Source organism: Quercus robur, chromosome 8, assembly GCF_932294415.1.
Source record: "Quercus robur chromosome 8, dhQueRobu3.1, whole genome shotgun sequence".
In the NCBI taxonomy this organism is placed as follows: domain Eukaryota; kingdom Viridiplantae; phylum Streptophyta; class Magnoliopsida; order Fagales; family Fagaceae; genus Quercus; species Quercus robur.
Window position 1 is genome coordinate 36467420 of NC_065541.1, and position 21416 is coordinate 36488835.

Consider the following 21416-nt stretch of genomic DNA (forward strand, 5'->3'; position numbering starts at 1 on the left):
TCATCTCAACCCTCCACCTGTAGATTAGATTGCTAATCTTCTTAATACTTGTCCCATCAGCACCTTCCTAAAATCTTTGGGGGTAACTGTAAGGCTGAAAGTTACTGTTCGGGTATCACTTCCACATTATATAATGTAGCCAGTGGGTTAGATGCAGAGCATTCAATGTAGTGGTAGCAGTTTTCTTCTCAAATATTTCCCAACTCTCTTTTGTCTCATCCTTTTCTAATATTTATCCTTCCAAGCACGATTGCCTGTTGTCCTATTATTGGTGGATGGTCGGACTTTAGGCCTCTACTCTGTTTAGCCGAGGAGGTATTTCTCCTCAGACAACGTATTCTACTCATTGTGACCAGACCTCTTCCACGGCCCATTAATCAGTATGCATTCGCTAGTACTTATCTATCCTCAGGCTATTTGACGTCCTCAAGCATAGCCCACGGCTTAATACCTATATCTGGGCCTTTCATCCTTACAATATATATATAGCACCAAAAAAAATAAATAAATAAATTATATATAATAACATATGTAATGTGTTAATTAAAAAATTACTTTCTTATGTACTATGTAATAATTGTAAAATAGTAAATTATTACTAAATTATCTTTTTCATTCTCTCATTTTTCTTCTCAACCAAAAAATGAAACTTATATATATTTTTTCATCCTTATACATTGTCATCGTTTATACTAAAATTAAATGGTGAAAAACTAAATCTTTTTTATCCTTCCAACCAAATTGAGTATGGATTTTTTAGGACTACGTCACAACTCAAAGTCAAAAACCGGTAACCAACCAAATTAGAGAAATGAACCATTTTAGCTAAATGATGGAATGACTGGAAAAATATGCTAAGACAAATCAATTTGATTCTAGGTTGGTTGACCTATCAAGTATCAACCATCAAGGAAACCGATATCTTTGCCTGTGTAGGGTTAAATTTGAACCCCACCCTCTTTTTATGCTCCCGGCCGCCACGACATGTGGTCAATTTTAAAAACATATCAGTATCGTGTTAAGGATAGAGCACTCGAACATTAGGCTCAGGCCAAAAACCCAATGGTAAGTGTTCTATTTTCTCCTTCCGTGGCCATAACTTTGGAATATGAAAAGTGTCACTAAGGGATAAACAAGGAGAAGAGATTGTTCCTTTATGACTAACAGACATAGGAGTTCCATCAGCAGTGTAAATGGTGATTGGATGTTCTAAGGGTGCCTTATCAGAAAATTGGGATTGATCAGGAGTCATATGGTTACAACATGCAGTATCAAAAAACCAAGGTTGTTTACCTGAGGTGACAGAAAGGGCAGTGGAAGTGCGGGATAAAACCTGTTGAACAACTGCCTCAATATCAGCCGTAGTAAGTGAGGAAGCCAAAGATGGACCTGTAGGAACCGATGGATCTGAAGGACATACAGCAGCTGCCTGAGGAAGAGAAACTTTATTCTGTTCTTGCACAAATTTCTGTAGCTTATGACAAACAGAGATGTCATGGCCTTTGGCACGGCAAAACTTGCAGTGAGCACCTTTGGAAGACTGAGAGGTGGGACGCCCGGAGTTTATTCGCGGAGGAGCAGTGAATGCAACAATGGGAGGCTGTGGTGAGGGTGTAGCCAAGACATGATCAGATGATGTCATGTGATAAGTGGGCCGACGATTCTCCTCAGAAATGAGCTCCTTTACTGCAGCATCAAGAGAAGGAGTAGGAGACCGGCCAAGTAGAGAAGCCCTAGTAGGCTCAAAATCCTCACGTAAACCCATCATGAAGTGCATAAATCTACGGCGATCCCGATATTTGAAGTCTGAGAATAAAAATCAGAAATAGACTGACCTGTCTCTTGGCGCATTTGATAAAGCTTTGATTCAATGTGAAACTCGAAGCTTGAATCATTAGTGCAGTTATAACGATCGGCCAAAAATTTCCAAGCAGCCTCAGCAGTTTCAAGACGAGGAAGAAGATTATGAATGGAGGGAATAGAGGTATTGATAAACCAAGATAAGATCTTACTCTGAATACTCTCCCATTCTTCTAGACGTTCTTCATAATCATCTGTTGTAACAGCAGTCTTGGAAGACTCTTCAGCAGCTGTGGCTTTGGACTTAGGGTTTGGTACTGGCTTAGGAATTGAACCAGTCACATATCTCCACAGTTTATGACCCTTGAGAAAGACGGTCATATTCTGAGACCATGCATGATAGCTAGTAGGACCATCCAACATGATGGTGATAGGATGTATGATATCTCGTTCACTTTGTTGAGCCATAATGAAGAAAATGACCAAAAAGTGATATTTAGATACCTCAAATGCAGAAACGGAGTCCAAAATCAGAATCTACGCGAAAAACTGAGCAAGACAGGTCCTGTTGAAAAATTTTGACTTGGTCAACGGTCAACGGTCAAAGTCAACGGTCAAGTCAAAGTCAACGGTCAAGTCTGGTACAGTCAACGGCTGACGTGTGCTGACGAGGCAGGGTGACGTCACACTAGGGCTGACGTGGCAGTTCGCGAAACGGATTGGCGCGTGTGGCACGTGTAAGCGCGTGTGGCGCGTGGAGAACGGCTGGTCTGGCGCGTGTGGGCGCGTGAGTGAGAGTGACGGCGCGTGGCGGCGCGTGGAGCGCGTGCTCGTGAGGCAGAAACTTCAGGCGGCGCGTGGGGGCGCGTGTGAAGTGTTTTCTGGCCGTTCTTGGTTGGGTTTTGCTCGGGATTGTCTGTTCTGTCACTCAATGCCTTTGCTTTGACAGTTGGATGAGCAGAACAGTGAGATCCGAGATTTGCTGGGACTGTGGGCGTGACGGCGGTGACTCGCTTCTGACAGTGGCTACTGGATGAAGGCGAGGGTAGCGGAAGAACGCCGGAGATGTCCACAGGAACCAGGAAGTCAGAGGATTGGCTCTGATACCATGTTAAGAATATAAAGTGTGAGAAAGACTGAATAGTCTGTGTATTGATGTGTGTGAAATAATGTACAATAGAGAGCCTTATATAGGCTAGATATGTGTGCAGTACAAGTAAAAGGAGTAAACTACAAGTACAGTATATTGGGCTAAGCCCAATGGGCTAAACTAGTCTAAGCTATACACTAACAAACATTAACCTCTCTCTCCACGTGGCTATAGAGAAAATGTGACAGGTTAGGGAAGATGAAATTAAAAAGCAGTATTATCAATTATGTGTCAAATTTGGAGGCTAAATGAATAAAATAGCGTAGTTCCATAGTTATCTTTTGTAATATAGATAGAGTTGTTCTTCTTTTCCAGCCAATAACATATTTCTTGGAATTATTGTGCAAATAGTGTATAAGTATTAAGTCGTGGTGGGGCATGAACAAAATATATTTTGTACACCATTTTCCGTGTGTTTGTTATAACGGTGACAACATACAAAACGATTGAGAATTTGGAAATTGGGATTCCCGAGGAGGCGAAGGATAAGCCAATCTCAAAACAACTTGCCAATTATATTCTCAAAAAAAAAAAAAAAAAAAAAAATTCCCTTTTTATTATCCATCAATCATCATGCTCTGCCACCACTGATACCAGAAATCAAATAAACTATCTTGCTCTTTCTTTCTTTTTAATTATTCTTTTTATTGGAATTATTATTATTATTATTATTATTATTATTATTATTATTTTATGACTTTCACATGTAACTAGTAGACACACGGCCCCCTTATATGATTGGACCAAATATTTGGATCGAAGTAAATATTATGTCATATTCACCTAAGAAAGGAATATGGTAATATTCTTATTTTTGAGAAGGGAATATGGTAATATTTAAGGATGAAAAATCATTTGGGATGCTTTATAAACATATATGAATTTTCATCAAAAAGAAGGTTACATGATATAATTCCTAAATCCTAAAAGTAAAGTTGCGTAGCTCAAATTTTTTTTTTTTTTTTTTTTTTTTTTTTTTTTTTTTTTTTTCATGTGTGTGTTTTTAACAAAGACATTTTCTAAGGTTTCAAATTTTTTTCACTCTCAATAATCGATATAAAGAAAAGAAAGAAAGAAAAATTCACATTTAATTTACTTGTCATAATTACATAACATTAAACAAAACAAAAAAGATAATTCAGTAATTTAACCATTTTTTGTCCTTTTTTTGTCCTTATGAAGTAAATTCCATTAATTAAGAGACCAAATAAATTAATTGTAATTCACATAGTTTTTTTTTTTTTTTTTGGTGGTAAATTACAGTTTTTCACCATAAATTATCACCTTGATTACACTAATTAATTCTATGAACTAATTGACAAAAAGTTATAACTTTGTTTCTATGTTCCTCCTACTGTTTATTTTTTTGGTTAAAATTGGAGAAATTTAGCATTAAAAAACCAATTTACTCCTCTCCAAAACATATGATTGAGGGGTAAATTGATCTCTTAATACTTAAATAGTTAACAACAACTTCCTTGCTCAGTAGACTTGGTCGAAGCCTTAGCCGCCCGGAGAGCTATCTTATTTACCCAGGAGCTCTGTCTTGGTCAAGTGATGGTGGAGGGTGATTCACTGAGGGTCATTACAGCTATTAATAACCCACATAAGAATAGGACACAGTGGGGTCATGTTGTTGAAGATATTAAAAAAGCCAGCTCTTGGTTCCAAACTCGTAGTTTCGGTCATATCTATAGGGAGGGAAATAGTTTAGCTCATTCTCTAGCAAAAAGAGCAGTTTTAGCTACTGATTTAGATGTGTGGTTAGAAGATCTATCACAGGATTTAATTTATGTATTTCAGTCTGATTTATCTTAATAAAATTGACTTACCTATTCCTCAAAAAAAAAAAAAAAAAAATAGTTAACAACAAAACAGGCATCATAAGGTTGAATACAACATTTTTAGAATTGGGGTCGATTGTGCAATTCAATAATTCAAAAGATTAAGTATAATTTTTTTTTTTTTTTGGGAAGAAATTCAAGTAAAATCAAGGTGATAATCTAGGGTGGAAATATATTATTTATCTTTTTTTTTTTTTTTTTTTTTTACTGATTATTAACTCATACATCATGACTAAATTCTTTCTCAGTGTGATTAGTTATTCATAGGCATCACGAGTCACGACTAATACTCCTACATCACACGCATGTTTCTCAAAAATAAATAAATAAATAAATACATCACACATATCGGTGTAGACTGTAGACAGATTTAAAGTCTAGATTTTTTGGTTTCTAAATACGTGCAAAAGGATTGGAACCGTGCGTCATGGACATGGACATGGCATGGGAGGATATGCATATGCCTTGCAATTATTCTCACCGTCTCAAACGTGTGTAAGAGATGAGGTGCTCTTGGACTGTAGCTGATTTTCTAGGAAATGACAACGGTGGTGTTGGAAAAAACAAAGGAATTCATAGACTTTGCTTATTGGAATTTGTAAACATTCAAAATTGACAAAGTATGGCGTTCCCCATTTTGCTGGTGGTGATCCTTCAAAGTTGTAGGGTTTGGTTTTGAGCATTTCGAGGAAAAAGAACCTTAATATACCCCACCTCACATTTCTTTGGAGATTTGTATCCCTGTTATGGAAGTGTGAGAAGATTTGTGTTGATTGAATTTCTTATGTAGTAATTTTTTATACCATTCATAAAAAATTTAAAAAAAAAATTAGTATGCATTTTAGTTAGGATGAAAAATGAAATTATTTCACTATTTAACTTATTTTTTATATTATTTATAAACTTCACTGTACTTTTTGACATTATTTATAAGTCTCACTGTATTATTTCAACTAACTTTTACCTTTATCTACAGTATTTTCAGTAATAATTTTTCAATTTCAACAAAATAAGTGATATCCAAATACACCCTTAATATAATAGAGGAGGACAAGCGTATTTCCTATTTTAAGGAAATTTATCTTATACGTTGTACGTATAAAGCACATGAGAGTGCGCCTTATGCTTGTAAGAAGTGCGCTCTATATGTCTAACGCACAAGATACTTGCTTGTGTTTTAGAAATTACATAAGATGTATGAATTCAAAATTCAAATGTAATCCATGTTAAAATTTCGGATATGATATATTATAGAATAAAATGAATTCTTTAATTATGCATCCATTAAAATGATTTCAGCTTTCAATTTTAATTATTATATTAGTTAATTTGTTTCTCAAAAAAATTATCATATTAGTTTTGATGAATTAGATTGAAGTTTGGCAAAATTACCATTTTGGTATCAATCATTTGGTCCTTGACAATTTCAACTTGAAATCAATTTGATTCCTATTATCAACTCACTAATTAAAAATGCCTTCGTGACATACGACATGCACAATTAGTACACTTAAAGCTTATGTGAAAAATAAAATAATATTTTAAAAAATGCCACATAAGTGTTTGATTTATTTAAAGTCAACTATAGAAAACTAAAACTAAAACTAAAAAAAAAATACAAGAATTAAAAAATATATATTCATATCATACTCATCAAAAAGAAAAGAACAAGGGAAAAAAACATGTCCATTGACTCCAAGGCGAACTTAGAATTTCAAGCTGGGGAGAAGGAGATAAGCAAAAAAAAAAAATACAAATAAACATCCATATAGTATTAATAAACTATCAACGAAGACAAATACATAAAATCATTGTTTTTAATTTATAGATTTACAAGTTTTCAATTATAAATTAATATAATTTATAAATATTAGTTAAAGCATTATGTGTTACCACTTAGCAATGTGAGCAAGTGACAATTTTATTTTGATGAATTCACATATTTATTATATTATGTATTTCTTTTTATCTCTGTCTTTTTTGTCACTTTTATCTTTGTCACTCATGGCCTTACCCCCACTACTAATTTATAATGCAATAACTTTTTTTTTTTCATTTATGTCTATTGTCTATTTCCTAATATTGCCCCACTACCAACAAAAAACAAACAGTCAAAGTGCCATATGATTTATATATAGTTTTATTATAACTATATATAAATCCAACTTACATCTTACTTTCTCAATTCAGAAACTCTCCCACTTATCAGCTAAAAAAATAATTAAAAAAAAACTTTGAGACAAATAGAGACTCCCAAGTCCCAAACATAATCACATATTCAAGTTCAATTCATAATCATCCTCAAAACACACACACACACACACACAACAACAACAACACAATCACAGATTCACAAACATTATAAGATATGGTCTATGGAGTGTGGATAGAAAAATTATGTCAATGTTATGTTAGGTTTTGAAGTTTAAGGAGAGGAAAAAAAAATACTTGAAAGGGCATATCAAAATTTTGGAATGGAGGTGGAGGCTGCAATCGCTAGAGACAGCTGTGGCTTGGGCAGATCAAGCTGTCGGAGGTGTTGGACTACTAAAGAGCTGTGGCGGAGTTATGTGTGGCTGACAGCCTATGCTATTCTCTCTCATATCTGTCTCTACTCTCTGTCTCTTTGTCTCTCTCTCGACTTTCTCTCTTTTTTTTTTTTTTTTTTTATCTGAATTAGTTTGTAGGATTAAGGGATAATGGGTTTTTAAATTTTGTTTGGGGGTTGGGCTCTTGGTCTGGGTAATTTTGACTAGGGGTGCTAGTCAGGCTTAGGCTGGGGGGACTAGGAAGGATGGGCTGGGCTTTGAGTATTATATATACCTTTTTTTTTTCCCGATTAGGGGGTCTGGCCCCCTACTGAGTCCGTTCCTAATTAACTCCATTCTTCAATGGTATGACTATGATCATCCAAAGTTAAAATTGAAAAAATTAATACAATCAAGGAAAAGAATGTATTTCCTATAACATGTTTAAGGGAAAATTATCTTATGCACTTGACGCATAGAGCGCACCTCTTGTAGGCACGAAACATACGTAACACACCTCTTACAGGCATGGAGCTCTTCATGCCCAAAAAAGGCACACTCCGTATGTCCATATCATGGTTATCAGTATTCCAATCCAGATTTTAGGATCCTAAGATCCTACATCTCAACACCATCCTGGATCTCTACTAAGGTCAAATCTGTGTGGGATCTTGATCCAAATCTTATAGGATCTCAATCCTATAGTGATACTAAAGATCTAGTGGCATTAAGGAAAATTCAAAATTCTTTTCTTTTTTTAGTCCTCCAAATGAAGCCCAAATGCCCTAAATTGATAAAAATGTGTAATAAATAGCTTAGCCCAGTGGTCATGGCCCAAATTGATTATAAAAAAAATTAAAAACATATATAAAAAGCAAAAAAATAAAACCCTGAGGCTCACATATGTAATAAGTAGTCACCTTAACAATGTAACCTAATAAACAAAATCACAAAAGACAGAAGACAAAAGAGAAAAGAGGAAACTAGAGTACTAGAGAGTTGATAGCAAGGGCAAAAAGCTGAGAATCCGACAATGCAACCACTATGAAAGAGACCATCAACAAAAACAATGAGTTTTTTTTTTTTTTTTTAATTCCACTATTAGTTGCTTACTCATGAGATGTATTGGGTATCAATTGCATACTTTTTATTGTGATCAATAAAATTATAATTGATATAATGTGTTCCTGGCTAGTGTGTGACTTAATTCCTCATAGTTATTTGTTGTGAATTGTGATGGCTTAATTTTCTAAACTAATCTTATGAGAAAAATTGTGTTTCCAGTGAGGCAGTAATAATGTCTTTAGGTGACATTAGTGGTAGAGGCACTGTCACTTTCCCTAATACATCTACACCTACTCCTTTGAAATTTGTTTATGTATTTGTAATTTGGTACTTTAATTTTTATTAGTAATGCCACTAATTTGTATCAAAATTACCTTTTCCAATGTTTATTTAATATATATTATGAATTATAATTATGGGTATTTTTTAGTATTTTTTTTTTAATTGAAAGGCAGGATCTTACGATCCTCGTGTCGATCCTGCAATCCAATATTCTACGAACCATGTCACTGAACCCATGTAGGACCTCGATCCTGATAACCTTGGTTCAGAGCACAAGATACCAATTCACGTTTCAGAGATAACATGAGTCATATGGATTCAAAATTCAAATGTAATACATATTAAAATTTCAAATATGTTATGTAAGGAATAAAATGAATCACTTAATTATGCACCCGCTAAAATGATTTTAGCTTTCAAATTTAATTATTGTATTGTATTCTCTTAGATTGAAGTTGCTTGTCAAATTTCAATTTTTAAAAAACAAATTTCAATTTTCACTCTCATCCTCGTCATGTCTTTATCTGTTGCATTTTTCAGATACACCTATGAAATTTCCAAATTGGCCCGAAGACAAGAGGTGCAACTGTATAAAGATATTTTTGTCCTTTGGAATGGGGGTGTGGGTACAAAATTTAGATTTTGCTCATTGGGCTCTAATCTCATTTAATTTTTGTTATATAATATGCATTTGATAGTTTATAATTTTGTGTAATCAAATGCAAGTTCTTTTAATTTTTCATTTTTCTCTTAGGAGATGTGGGCGGCGTTTGACTTTGATAGGGTAGATCACGAAGTTTGAGACTTTGGGGGTGATGAGATTGTTTGTATTATAGGATTTTGATGGAATGGGCTGTTGGATCTGGTACTTGGGGTCTATTCAAATTGATAAGAGTTGTAAATGTTATGGGTTGTTGGTATGGATTCTTTTTATTGCTGGTGTTGAGGACACTTTAGGCACATCTTTGGGCCTATGAAAATACTATCTCAAAAAATAGATAGAATCCAAAAAATTTATTACTTTACATAACTCGACAAAAGTCAGCCCATAGAAATTGGTTAATTTTGGTCCCATGTTATCAGCCCAAACCTAATGAATGTTTTGCATTGATAGCTCAAGCCCATAAGCATCATACACTAGCAACTTCAGCCCTAAAAGCCAATAATGCGGCCCATACATTTGGCGAAATCAGCATATGGGGTTTTTTTGGTTAAATTAAACCCCACAAAGTCAGCCGACACAGTTAATGTGTTTGGGCTAAACCCGCACATGAGGAAAGCCTAAATAAGCCCTATATTATGGACACCAAGGCCCGTTCATTTGGGCAACAGAATCTCAAGACCACTTGATGAAATTGGTCAACTTTGGCCCACCAAAATTAGCAACAGCCAACGAAGGCCCACAGTTGGGATAAAAGCCAAGCCCATAAAAATGAAAATGAGACCATTGGACCCATGTTTGATGTCATATTTAAGTAAAGAACTCTTGGAGTAAAATTATAAGATAAAATTTAGTTACAAAATTACTCAATATCCTTTTATTGGATGTAAATTTTGACAAATCTATCATTGGATTATATCTTCATCTTATATCCTCCACACTTGCAAAATTTCTATAAAATTAAGATCAATAGCTATCTCATCAATAAATTGCTTAAATTACTAGTTTTTGTACTTTCAAATTATGTATAAAATATAAATTTATAGATTATATGGTAAAAAATATCCAATTGATACAAAATTTGACGTGTGTATTAAGAACGCAAAAAACATACAGTTTAACAGTTAGATTTTCAAAATATGTAATAATATTTATTTTATTAGGTAAGGTTGCAGCCTTATGCTACAACCAATTTTGTAACTAAATTTTATCAATTTTTTAATTATGCTTGAATCACTTCAGGACCCGTTGAATAACGAGAAGATCAATATCACCCACTCGGTATTAGCTTTCCTCACTATTGAGCAACATTCCTCCTTAAAAGCTACTTCCATGCTCATTGAAACTTCTTTTTATTATTATAAAGTTTCAGCTTATGGCATCTACTTTTAATGATTGTACTCTTTATTATCAGACCAAGACACCAATCGGATTTTGGTGTAGGTAGAAATTAAACCTCAAATCTCTTATTCTACCATCATGAACTTTATCGATTGAGTTAATTAGAACCTATTTGATCAATGATACTTTGTTACACAGCAAATATAATTTTGGATGAAATTAGCTACAAAATTGGTTGTAGCAACCTAAGTTTATATTTTATGTATAATTTGAAAGTATAAAAACTTGTAATTTAACAATTTATTGATGAGATATCTACTGATCTTTAATTTTTTAGAAAATTTTCAAGAATGAAGGATATAAGATGAAGATGTAATTCAATTACGGATTTATCAAAATTCACCTTCAATAAAAAGATATTGAGTAAGGTTGTAGCCTAAAGTTACAACCAATTTTGTAGCTAAACTTTTTCCTTAAAAAATACAAAGAAACCCAAAACATGAAGAAGAGATTAGAATAACTCTAAAATCCAGAAACCACATTACACACTTACTTGGTTTCTCTTCAAGATAACAACAATAGAAAGACCACAACCAAGCTTAATCTTTTTAATATTCTAACATATTATATATTAAGGGTAAAACTTAGATACATTACCAATTACATTAGTTTTTTCAATTAAATTCAAACAGATGGTTACATTGACCAATAAGATAAGAATAGTTTTTTTTTTTTTTCCAAAAATAATTAAATTCAAAATAATCAGATGTTTGAATTCAATTGGGTAATTTAACGTATGAAAAATGCTATGTCTACAATATTTTCACAACACTTTCACAATAAATCATAAGTGGTAAATTGTTACTGACTGTTATTGGTAGGTAAAAAAAAAGTAATTTAAGTGATGAGTTCAAATTATCAATGTTATTAATTCCATTTCAGACCCCGTTTTGGTTTTTCCAATGGAATGGAATATTTCAGTACAGGCCAATTCTAGCGTACCGACCAATTTCGGGTTTTTAAAAAAAAAATCAAAAATATATATGTAGTATAATTTTTTTTTTTGTTCATACTTATTATTATAATAAATTAATTCCCTCACATTGTGTGGTAAAGAAAACTCCATGCCTACACTCTATATCCAATGTACTTCAATAGGCAAGTAGATACTAATAAGTAATAACCCATCAATCCATTACACCCTTCAAAAATTAAATAAAATAATAATTTTCAAATTCACTAAAAGACAATTATATCTTGGAAGTAGGAGCCATTCAAAATTTTACCAAACCATATTGTTCAGAAATAACAAGTCTCTCAGTTTTTTAGCATTTAGCTTAACAAAGAAAAAAGTCTCAAACTCTTAGCACTCTGAAGGTTTAACGAAACATGAAGACAAGCAAGCGAAAAAATGTAGTGCAGAAAGAAAATAAAGCCAAAAATGAAAAGGGAAAAGAAAAGATAGAGCATGTAGATGAAGGTTGGACACTACCATTGTTGTTAATTTCCTTCTCTCTTCTTAATTTCTTTTTGGGTTGTGATTATTTTCTTATGAATTTAAACCATTAGATCTTGTCAAAATAGAAGCTTTACATGTTTGAATGGATATGTGAACATCTGATTTGAGATGTAAAACAACATAGTTGTAGGATAGTTTTTTTTTTTTTTTTTTTTTTTTTTTTTTTTTTTTTTTTTTTTTTAAGGCAAAACCAATACCGGCCAAAATTCCCATTCCACCCGAAATTGGCAGGAAGTGACCGGAACGGCCAAAACACCCCGAAACAGACTGGAATTTGACTTGAGGTGGAATGGGTGGTAGTACCATTTTGGATTGCATACTGGCACAAGAAATTTTGGCCGTTCCGGCCAGAACGGAACGGAATGGAATTAATAACATTGCAAATTATAACCAGTGTATGTGCAAGTTACATTTAAGCTTATATGGGAGATAAAATAAATTATCTAACAATACATCTACATGAAAAAGCTTATGAGTGACAAAGGTACAAGTTTTGACATCACAAATGTTAGAAAAGAAGAAAGAGATTGCAAGAATGTAAAATGGATACAAGATATATGTGGAAAACCCGAACAAAGGGATGAAAAACCTTGTACAAGAGGTAACTCTTGAACAATAAGGGTTTTCTTCCTTAAAAGAGAGACTTTATTTTCTATCTTCCTATCTTATCAACTTTCTACTCTCTTCTAAAAAAAAGATCTACTTATGTTCTTTTTCTAAAAGTCCAACTGCATATTCCTCTTATAATCTAAGGAATATGGCTGAGTACAAAGACAGATGTCAAATCATCATTTTCTTGTTTTTGGACCTTTTCACAACTGGGGTACTATTTGGTGACTAGAGGAGAGAGAATGCGCCAACATGACATTGTGGCTTATGGGTAGGTGACTCTGCCACTGCTTGGGGAACAACTCTTGGACAATGAGAGGGACATCAGGAGTACTATAAGTAATACACGTGTCTCTAAAGTGGTCCAACAAGCATTCAGCCAATAAAGGGTGTTCTCATTGCTGACTTTAGAAAGTCACTATCTCCCTTTTTGTGAGCACTTGAGTACCATATCAGGTGCATATCTTACTTCATTTCCAAGGCAGTCACATCTTTGGCATGGGCCAAGGATGGGATTTTGTAGCCAGTGCTTCCTCTTCCTTTGCTCATAGTCACTCCACGTGTAGGGTCTAGATCCAACCACATTGACATTCTCCCGTGCCTTGTTGGTGGAATGTACAATCAGTAACAACTTACCACCTTAGATTAATTTAACGATTTGTTGTGAAAATGTTACCAAAATATTATAGACATAGAACTCCTCTTTAATGTATTACACATAAGGTAATGTATCTAAGTTACACCCTTATAATTAAAAATTTACTTAGGTATTTTTAAGTGAAAATTATAAGGTGTTCTTAGAATACAATGACATTTTGAGTGAAAATTATAAGGTATTCTCAGAATGCAATGACATTTCTTCTCATATTCATAATAGATTCACCTTGAATTTGAAAAGAAAAGAATACTATGTCATGTATTCCGGAAACGACTAATAATTACTCCCGAAAATTACTCTTTATCTTTTCCTCATTTTGTATTAGACATGACAGTATTGTGCAAGATGGATGCATGCAAGGCTCCTACGGAATGAAGATTGATGTGCGGTTCCATGGATGAGCGCTAGTTGTTTCGAGTCCACTTTTCATGCTTTTTTTTTCCAATTGCTTTTCATTGCATAAAGTTTCTAATTTTTTTTTTCTTTTTTTTTTAGAGAAAGGTAAAGGTTTCCAAACTTAGTAGTTAGTTAACTGCATAAACTATCGGTCTTTGCCTATGACTAGCTAAAAGAGAGAGTTAATTTGTGCCTTGTGGTCACTGACTTAAGAGCATCTTTAGTAACTTTTTCATATTTTTGTACTGTTTGGACAGGCAGTGATATTTACCTTTTATTTACCTACTTTTTCAAATACATTTTTGAATAGATTCTCTATCATTTTTTTATATCATTTAAATATTATTTTTTAATTTATTATTTATTCTTTTTTTTTAACACACATATCCCCATCCCCACTCCTTTCTTTGCTAATTTTTTATTATGTTTTATTTTTTTACTAATGAACAGTAGCACATCATGTTTGGAGAATGACTGTTCACTAGCGAAAAACTTTTTGAATTTTAAAGAAGCTGTTGGAGCTCGTTTTTCCTCTTTTTTCTAATTTCATTCTCTATATTTTGGCTTTACCTACACTATTAGAGATGCTCTAAAAGTATAAAATTTGCACCATCGCACGCCCTTGGCGCAATGGTTACTCTACAAGTATAAATGCTTGTGAGGTCTGAGGGTAAGGGCCAGGGTTGAAATCTCCAAGAGAAAATTTCACACACATATACATTTAGATTAAGTTAGAATAAAATTTTTACCTTGTATAATAAAAAAATGGATGGAATTTGCTATTTAATTGGTCTGAACGTCTGTGTTTCCTTTTCATGATTATTATAAATATTAATTAAATATAGGTTGAGCTTCAAAAAATTAACAATTATATTGGTACTTTTTTTTTTTTTTTTTGGACGAAAACAAAGTTTAAACAAGCCTTCCCTTCATCTAACTACATCAAACATGTCTTCCTCCCATTCTCACCCCTACGATTTAAATGTGAATATTACATTTTTCACATTTTAAAATGCGTAAATTGTGCATGTAATTATAGAGTGTGTAAGAGTATGTGAACAAATACTTACAGCTTTTGCATTAGATTTCATTTGTTGAAAAAAAAAAAGGTAAATTGGGGGGGGGGGGGGGGGGGGGGGGGTGTGTGTGAGTAACTTTATAAGTATGTCATGTGCTTTTCTTCATGCTAGACAGTGGACCAGTGGTGATATCAAATCATCTTCCTTTCATTTGTTCATATTACAGAAATTGCTGCGAGGTAACAAAACATGGAGCAGATATTCAGCAAAAAAAAAACATAGTGCAGATATTTCAGTTTGGATAACCTGGATCCTTTGAGATGACTTATATATTGAAACAATAAATCCGACAAGGGGCTTTACTCTGTCGTAAGGTAGACTCTGTACAAGGTCCAAACTAATTTTTGTCAGAGAATGTGCAGTGAACATAAGATTATATTACAAGATAACTACTATTTGATTACTTTAGGGTATTGTAATAAATTTTGACCAATTAGGAGTACACACTGTCACACATTCCAATTTTGGCCAGATCGAGTATGTTTTATCTTATAGGAGCACTACTGTAGTGACATTGGACTAACACCAACAACAACTAACATATCCCATTCTAGGAAGCAAGAAACTATCATGGAATCACTTCTCTAGAAAATTTCTAGCTCATGGACTGAAATGTATCTCACTCACCAGGTTTACATGCACCTTTAGCTCATAACGTTCAAATGATAGAAAATTATATTGGAATTCCACACATTCATCACCATACCAATAAGAACCCATTGTACATATAGTTGCTTTAGCAACATGCCCTATTCAGTTAAGGGTTAAAAAACCCATAATACGGTTTCCCTTTTTAGGCAAAGGAATTTGAAATATCCCACACAACCAAACTTTACTAAAAAGCCCCCAAAATTTTCCTGCTCTAATGGAGAAACACCCCCCATATTTTGGCCTTTCATTCGCTTGTCGAGTATCTTGAAGTCCAGTACTTCTCAATTTCCTCTGCTGTTCTTCCAGGAATTCTCCCAGCAATTAGAGTCCACCTAAGGATTAGCACTATTTTTCTCATAAGCTCGTTGAAACTTCAAAAAGTTACCAAGAAAAAAGTGTGGCAAAAAAACAAAAAAGATAGAAAAGCATGCCCACCTTTCACCAACCAGGTTAAACATCCTAGTGATAAGGGTTTCCTCATCTTCTGAGAATTCAAGCTTGGAATCTTGACTATTACTTTCCCCTGCAACAAAGGGAGAAAAGTCATTAATTTCTAAATATATAGCTTCAGAACTAGATCCACTTATTTTAGTAATTAATCCCAGAGAGAGTTTCTTCCATGTTTAATCAAAAAGAAGATTTCTTTTAGTGGTATATCTTTGAAATAGTGATCTGGATCGGAAGCTAGGAAGACCTAGAAGGCAAAAGACACTTTCACAGAGAAAAAACTCAGCAAATAGAAAACTCTAAAACCATGAGTAAGAATAATCTAGGTGTGTTATATTTTCATTTGTGTACCTACTGAATCCACAAAAAGTCATCATCAGAAAACTAATTCAAGTCACACCGCGGTTGAAGGTGAAAATCAACAGTCAAAGAATTAAAGAAAAAATTAGCACCAATTTCAAACGGGTACCTCTAGAATCCACGGAAGACTCATCTGAAGTGTGATCCAAGTCAGCCATTTAGGAGTTGAAAATGTAAGACAAACTCAAAGAGTTACAATTCTTTCACTAATGATTCTATAAGAGAAAACAGAATAGAGTAGGGCCTGTTGAATTGAGAGTAGTCGTTACGTAGTATTAATAGAAGAGGATAGATTCCAAGGAACATGGTCTTCATGGGTGGAGAAGAATGGGCGGTGAGAAAGAAAGTGAAAGAAGAATGGTAGTTGATAGAGAGGACTTTAGTCTGCGTTGATAGGTAGTTGAACACTTCAATGTTGGTTGGTGTCGATTTTTGCAGATTGGCAAATCTTAGGTGTTGGTCCTCATACTCACACCTCTATACAAATTCTGTAGTAACGCATAGAAAAGTAGTCAAAAATACCACTTATTTTAGTAGCAATCAATTTAATACATGTTATTTTTAACATATCATTTTATAATTAATTTCCATTAATGAATTGATGATAGGATCAAATTAATTACAAAATGAAAATAACATGATTTCTACAAAAATGTAATAACCAAATTAATAATGATCTCAAATACAAAATCAAATAGTATTTTGCCAAAAAAGTGAAATGACACAAGGGTACCATAACTAAACATCCATTAAGTTATGGATTTCAATTAGTTCAAGTGGTAAAGTTTTTTATGGTTAGATAAGAGATCTGGAATTCAATTCCTTCTACACAAAAAACTAATTGATGTCTTAATTTGATGATAAAGATCTATCATCAAGAGTGAGCTTCATAGATTGAAACTCTCTCAAAAAAAAAAAAACATTTATTAAGTTATTTGTTGTGGAGAACAGTATTTGATCTTTTTATGATGGAATAAATCTGGGGTTATGATCCAATCTTGGATGGTATAATTAAGAAGAAAATGTAAGAATAAATCTTGGAATCAAAAGGCTTTGGAATCAGTACATCATCTTTACCTGAGACCCTAAACTAGCTGTGGGCCCTGCATAGGCTGCAATATCATGGTCAGGGTTTTGTCAATGCAACATTGATTGGTGTGAGCAATATACACACAAGTGGATCCTCCATGGAAAATGTTTGGTAAAGAATTAGGTTATCCTGGTTGTGTTTTAGCATTAATTTAGACGCTGCCAAATGAAGATACAAACATACCTTTTTTTTTTTTTTTTTTTGATGCGAAGATACAAACATACCTTAAGAGACCATAGTTAGTGATGCACATTAAAATATGCGAGACCAGGTTCCATCCTGTCTCACTTTTATGTGGCGTTTATCTTCTTTATTAATATTCTATTACCCTTTTTCTTGCTTTCCTTATCCAATTCTCTCTCTCTCTCTCTCTCTCTCTCTCTCTCTCTCTCTCTCGCGTGTCCTTTTTCCTCTTTATTTATTTTTCAATGCACTCTCATACCCCAACTAGAGAGTGCAGATGACTATCAGATATTTAAATACTTATGGCTATTAAGTTTTAATATCATATTCATATATATATATATATATATATGCTCTTTGAATTTGAGTTCAATCTCTAATTAAAAAAAACTTATATATTACCCTCTCCAATATTAATTAATAATCTTAACATACTCCTTTTATCAACATCAGTTAAAATCTTTCCGTTAGTTAGTCCAACCTTAAACGACATTGCTTTGAACGGGGAAAAAGTCATTTTTAGGTGAATTAACGACAAAAATGTGATGAAACATAATGGAAGGGGCACGTTAACATTGTTGTAGTAGTTGAGTGTGTAAGTTATACATTTTGAAATTAAGGGACTAATTTAGATACAATCTCAAATTGACAAAGTTAGTTTGGCTTTAAAATAGTTTAAAGCTATATTTTCCAACCCATTATATGTCAATTTATAAAATTATTCATATGTTTATTTAAAGAAGTAATGACTCACATAACTTATTAAAAAAATTATGTGATTAACTTTACACATAGATAATCTATTCAATAGCCACATAGTGGACAGAAAGAAGATAGCTCTAAATTGATTTTGAGCCAAACTTTTTCCGTCCAAAATTTATAAAGAGTGTAAGTAGATTTTAAAACAAAACTTAAAAAGAGACCCTACCATGTTTTTTTTTTTTTTTTTTTTTTTTTTTTTTTTTTTTTTTTACAAATCACAGTGTAACACTGTAACTACATGACTTCGCAAGAATCACAACCAATGGCATAATAAATCAATGATCTGATGGTTTTCAAGATTCTCAACCAATGGACTAATTTTATGACAGTTTCCGTCCCTCCATAAGGTTTGTGTTTAAAATCCCTTCAAATAAAACTACATGACTTCATAGTAAAAAAGTAAAGAGCAAATTACAGTAAACCCACTTATAGTTTAGCTTGTTTGCACTTTGCATACCTGTAGTTTAAAACTTAACACTTTGCTCACATGTGCTTACTTTGTTTAGTCTCTGTTACCCACCTCCGTTAAAATCAAGGGTAAAAATGTATTTTCTCTTCCCTTTTATGTTTCTCTCCTCAAAAAACAAAAAATAATATAAAAACACAAACAAACAAAATCAAAGAGGGGATTTTGTAGAGAAACAAGTTGTGTGTCAAAACAAGATCAAATTGACAGACCAACTTATTTACTTCATCATTTCTCTCTCTTAAACTCTCATCGCCTCTCTCTCTCTCTCTCTATCAAACTCAGATTTATCCCTTTGTTCCACTGCACCAAAAGTCAATCTGGGTTGTTGATTTGTGTAAATTAGCTGATCTCTCTCTCTCTCTCTCTCTCTCTCTCTCTCTCTCTCTCTCTCTCTCTCTCTCTCTCTCTCTCTCTCCGATGGTGGTGTTGACGAGGCCAATTAGCCACCACAACAAAAGCACAGATCAACCACCATTATCTTTGCTTCATGGGTTTTCATTTCTTCTTTTCTTTTTTCTTTTTCTTTTTTCTTTTTTTGTAATGGGTTGTGGCTTGCGGTGGTTGTGGATTGTGGGCGAGGTGGTGGTGGTGGTGAGTTATGGATTCTGATAGTTGTTATGATGGTTGTGGGTGGAATCGAGAGAAAGAGAGGATGAGGGTGATCGAACTGCAACACTTCGTGGGTTTCAATATATATATATATATATATATATATATTTTTTTTTTTTTTTTTTGTGGGTTTGATTTGATTTTGGCTTCCTAGTGGTGGTTGATCTCCATGGCCGCCGTTAGCACCACTATGAGCCACCACCACGATAGCCAAGCCGCCGTACAAGCCACCATCAAACTCTAGGTCGAAGCACTCAACCACCACCACTAGTAGTGATGAATGACAGTGCTGTTTGTCTCTCCCTTTCTTTTTTATTTTATTTTTCCCTTTCCGTTTTTGTAGTTCCCCCTTGTTTGACTTATTTTGCTTGTGATTGAAATTCTCTCTTTGGTTTGTTTCTATTTTCTAGTTTAATCTATGATTGGGTTCTTAAACTTTTTTCATTACAGTTTGGATTTTAAAAATGAGAGGGATTTTGGGTATGGATTCAGAGGATTTAAAGGGTTTTGGATGTGTGTAATTGAAAATTTTGAACTATATTTACAAATGTTGTGTTCTTGTGTTCCGGGTTTGAAAAGTTTTTTATTTGAGCCATGTTCTAAGAGATGCATATTCTTGGGTTCGAAATAGCCCATTTTGCCCTTGTTTGTTTGTGTTTTTTATGTTAGTTTTTGTTTTTAGAGGAGAGACATAAAAGGGAAGAGAAAATACATTTTTATTCCTGGTTTTAATAGAGGTGGGTAACAGAAACTAAACAGAGTTAAACACAGATGGGCAAAGTGCTAAATTTTAAACCACGGGTAGGTAAGGTGCAAATGGGCCAAACCACAGGTAGTTTACTATAATTTGCCCAAAAGTAAATTAATAATCCAAATTCATGTGAATATGAGATATCCATTGTTCGGATGTTTAAAAAGTTCTAGGATTTGGAATTGTGAATTAAGATTTGGGTGTTTAAGTCAAAATACCTTGTTTAGATAGTTTAATAGGTCAAGGATTTGGATTTGGGCTAAATCCACCAAGGATTTAAACCTTAAAATATTTGAATTTGAAATAACATCTAATCCCATAGGATTTCAAAAATCCTTAGCCATGCTAGAGAAACTTGAATTTTATGCTTCGTTCTTTAACCATGTTCATATAGAGATCACAATTCCTTAACTATGTTCACTCATCCTTTAGAAATGTGATCTAACAAATTGTTGGAGTATTAGCATTGGGACTTTTAAAACTCCCAAAATGTTATTTTATCCTTCAAACCAACAAAAAATAACTCACATCCAAGTTCTCATACTCTAAAAATTTTACATATAAATATTACTGTAGCATCTCTCTCTCTCTCTCTCTCTCTCTCTCTGAGACCAAGTTTGGTGGTTGATGGTTGTTGGATTGTGGGTCATTTGATGGGTTATGGGTTTTGTGTGTGGTGGTGGTGGGTCGTTTTGGTGATGGCAGTGCTTTTTGTGGTTGGTGATAACGGTGGTAGTGGTGGTGGTTAGTTGTGAGGTGGATGGTTGGGTTTTTGCGGGTCGTTAATGGGTTTTAGGAGTGGTGGTGGTGGAAGTGGTGGCTGTGGCTGTGGCAGTGGTGGTGACTAGTTGTGGTTGTGACTATGGTAGTGGCAGTGGCTACTTGTGGTGGTGGATGGTTGGGTTTTTGTGGGTTGTTTGGTGGGTTGTGGATTTTGTAAGTTGTGGTGGTGGGTTGTTTTGGTGATGGCAATGGTTTTTGTGGTTGGTGGTGGCGGTGCCAGCGGCTAGGTGTGGTGGTGGCTAGTGGTGGAGGTGGATTGTTGGGTTTTTATGGCTTGTGTGGGTTTGCTGGTTGAGAGAAAGAGAGAAAAAATGAATAGTATTAGGTGTGATGTGAAAAAACAAAAAATGAGATGTTAGGTAAGTTGTAAAATGTTGTG

The 21416-nt window shown here is 33.8% G+C and overlaps 1 protein-coding gene across 1 annotated transcript; it reads right to left on the reverse strand.

Annotated features, from left to right (window-relative positions):
* Positions 1–15584: 15584 nt before the first annotated feature.
* Positions 15585–16725, reverse strand: LOC126695368 (transcription factor CPC-like). Its single transcript, XM_050392086.1, has 3 exons — positions 16500–16725; positions 16019–16106; positions 15585–15915 (listed from the first exon to the last, which is right to left on the reverse strand). Exons 1-3 carry the CDS (start codon positions 16546–16548, stop codon positions 15828–15830), a joined length of 225 nt encoding a protein of 74 aa, XP_050248043.1. The 5' UTR covers positions 16549–16725; the 3' UTR covers positions 15585–15827.
* Positions 16726–21416: the final 4691 nt, after the last annotated feature.

Coding starts and splice junctions, on each gene's coding strand:
- LOC126695368 (XM_050392086.1), bottom strand. CDS start 16,548: ATGGCTGACTTGGATCACACTTCAGATGAGTCTTCCGTGGATTCTAGA. Junction 16,107..16,499: donor GTCTTCCGTGGATTCTAGAG/GTACCCGTTTGA, acceptor CCTTTGTTGCAG/GGGAAAGTAATAGTCAAGAT. Junction 15,916..16,018: donor TTTAACCTGGTTGGTGAAAG/GTGGGCATGCTT, acceptor GCTAATCCTTAG/GTGGACTCTAATTGCTGGGA.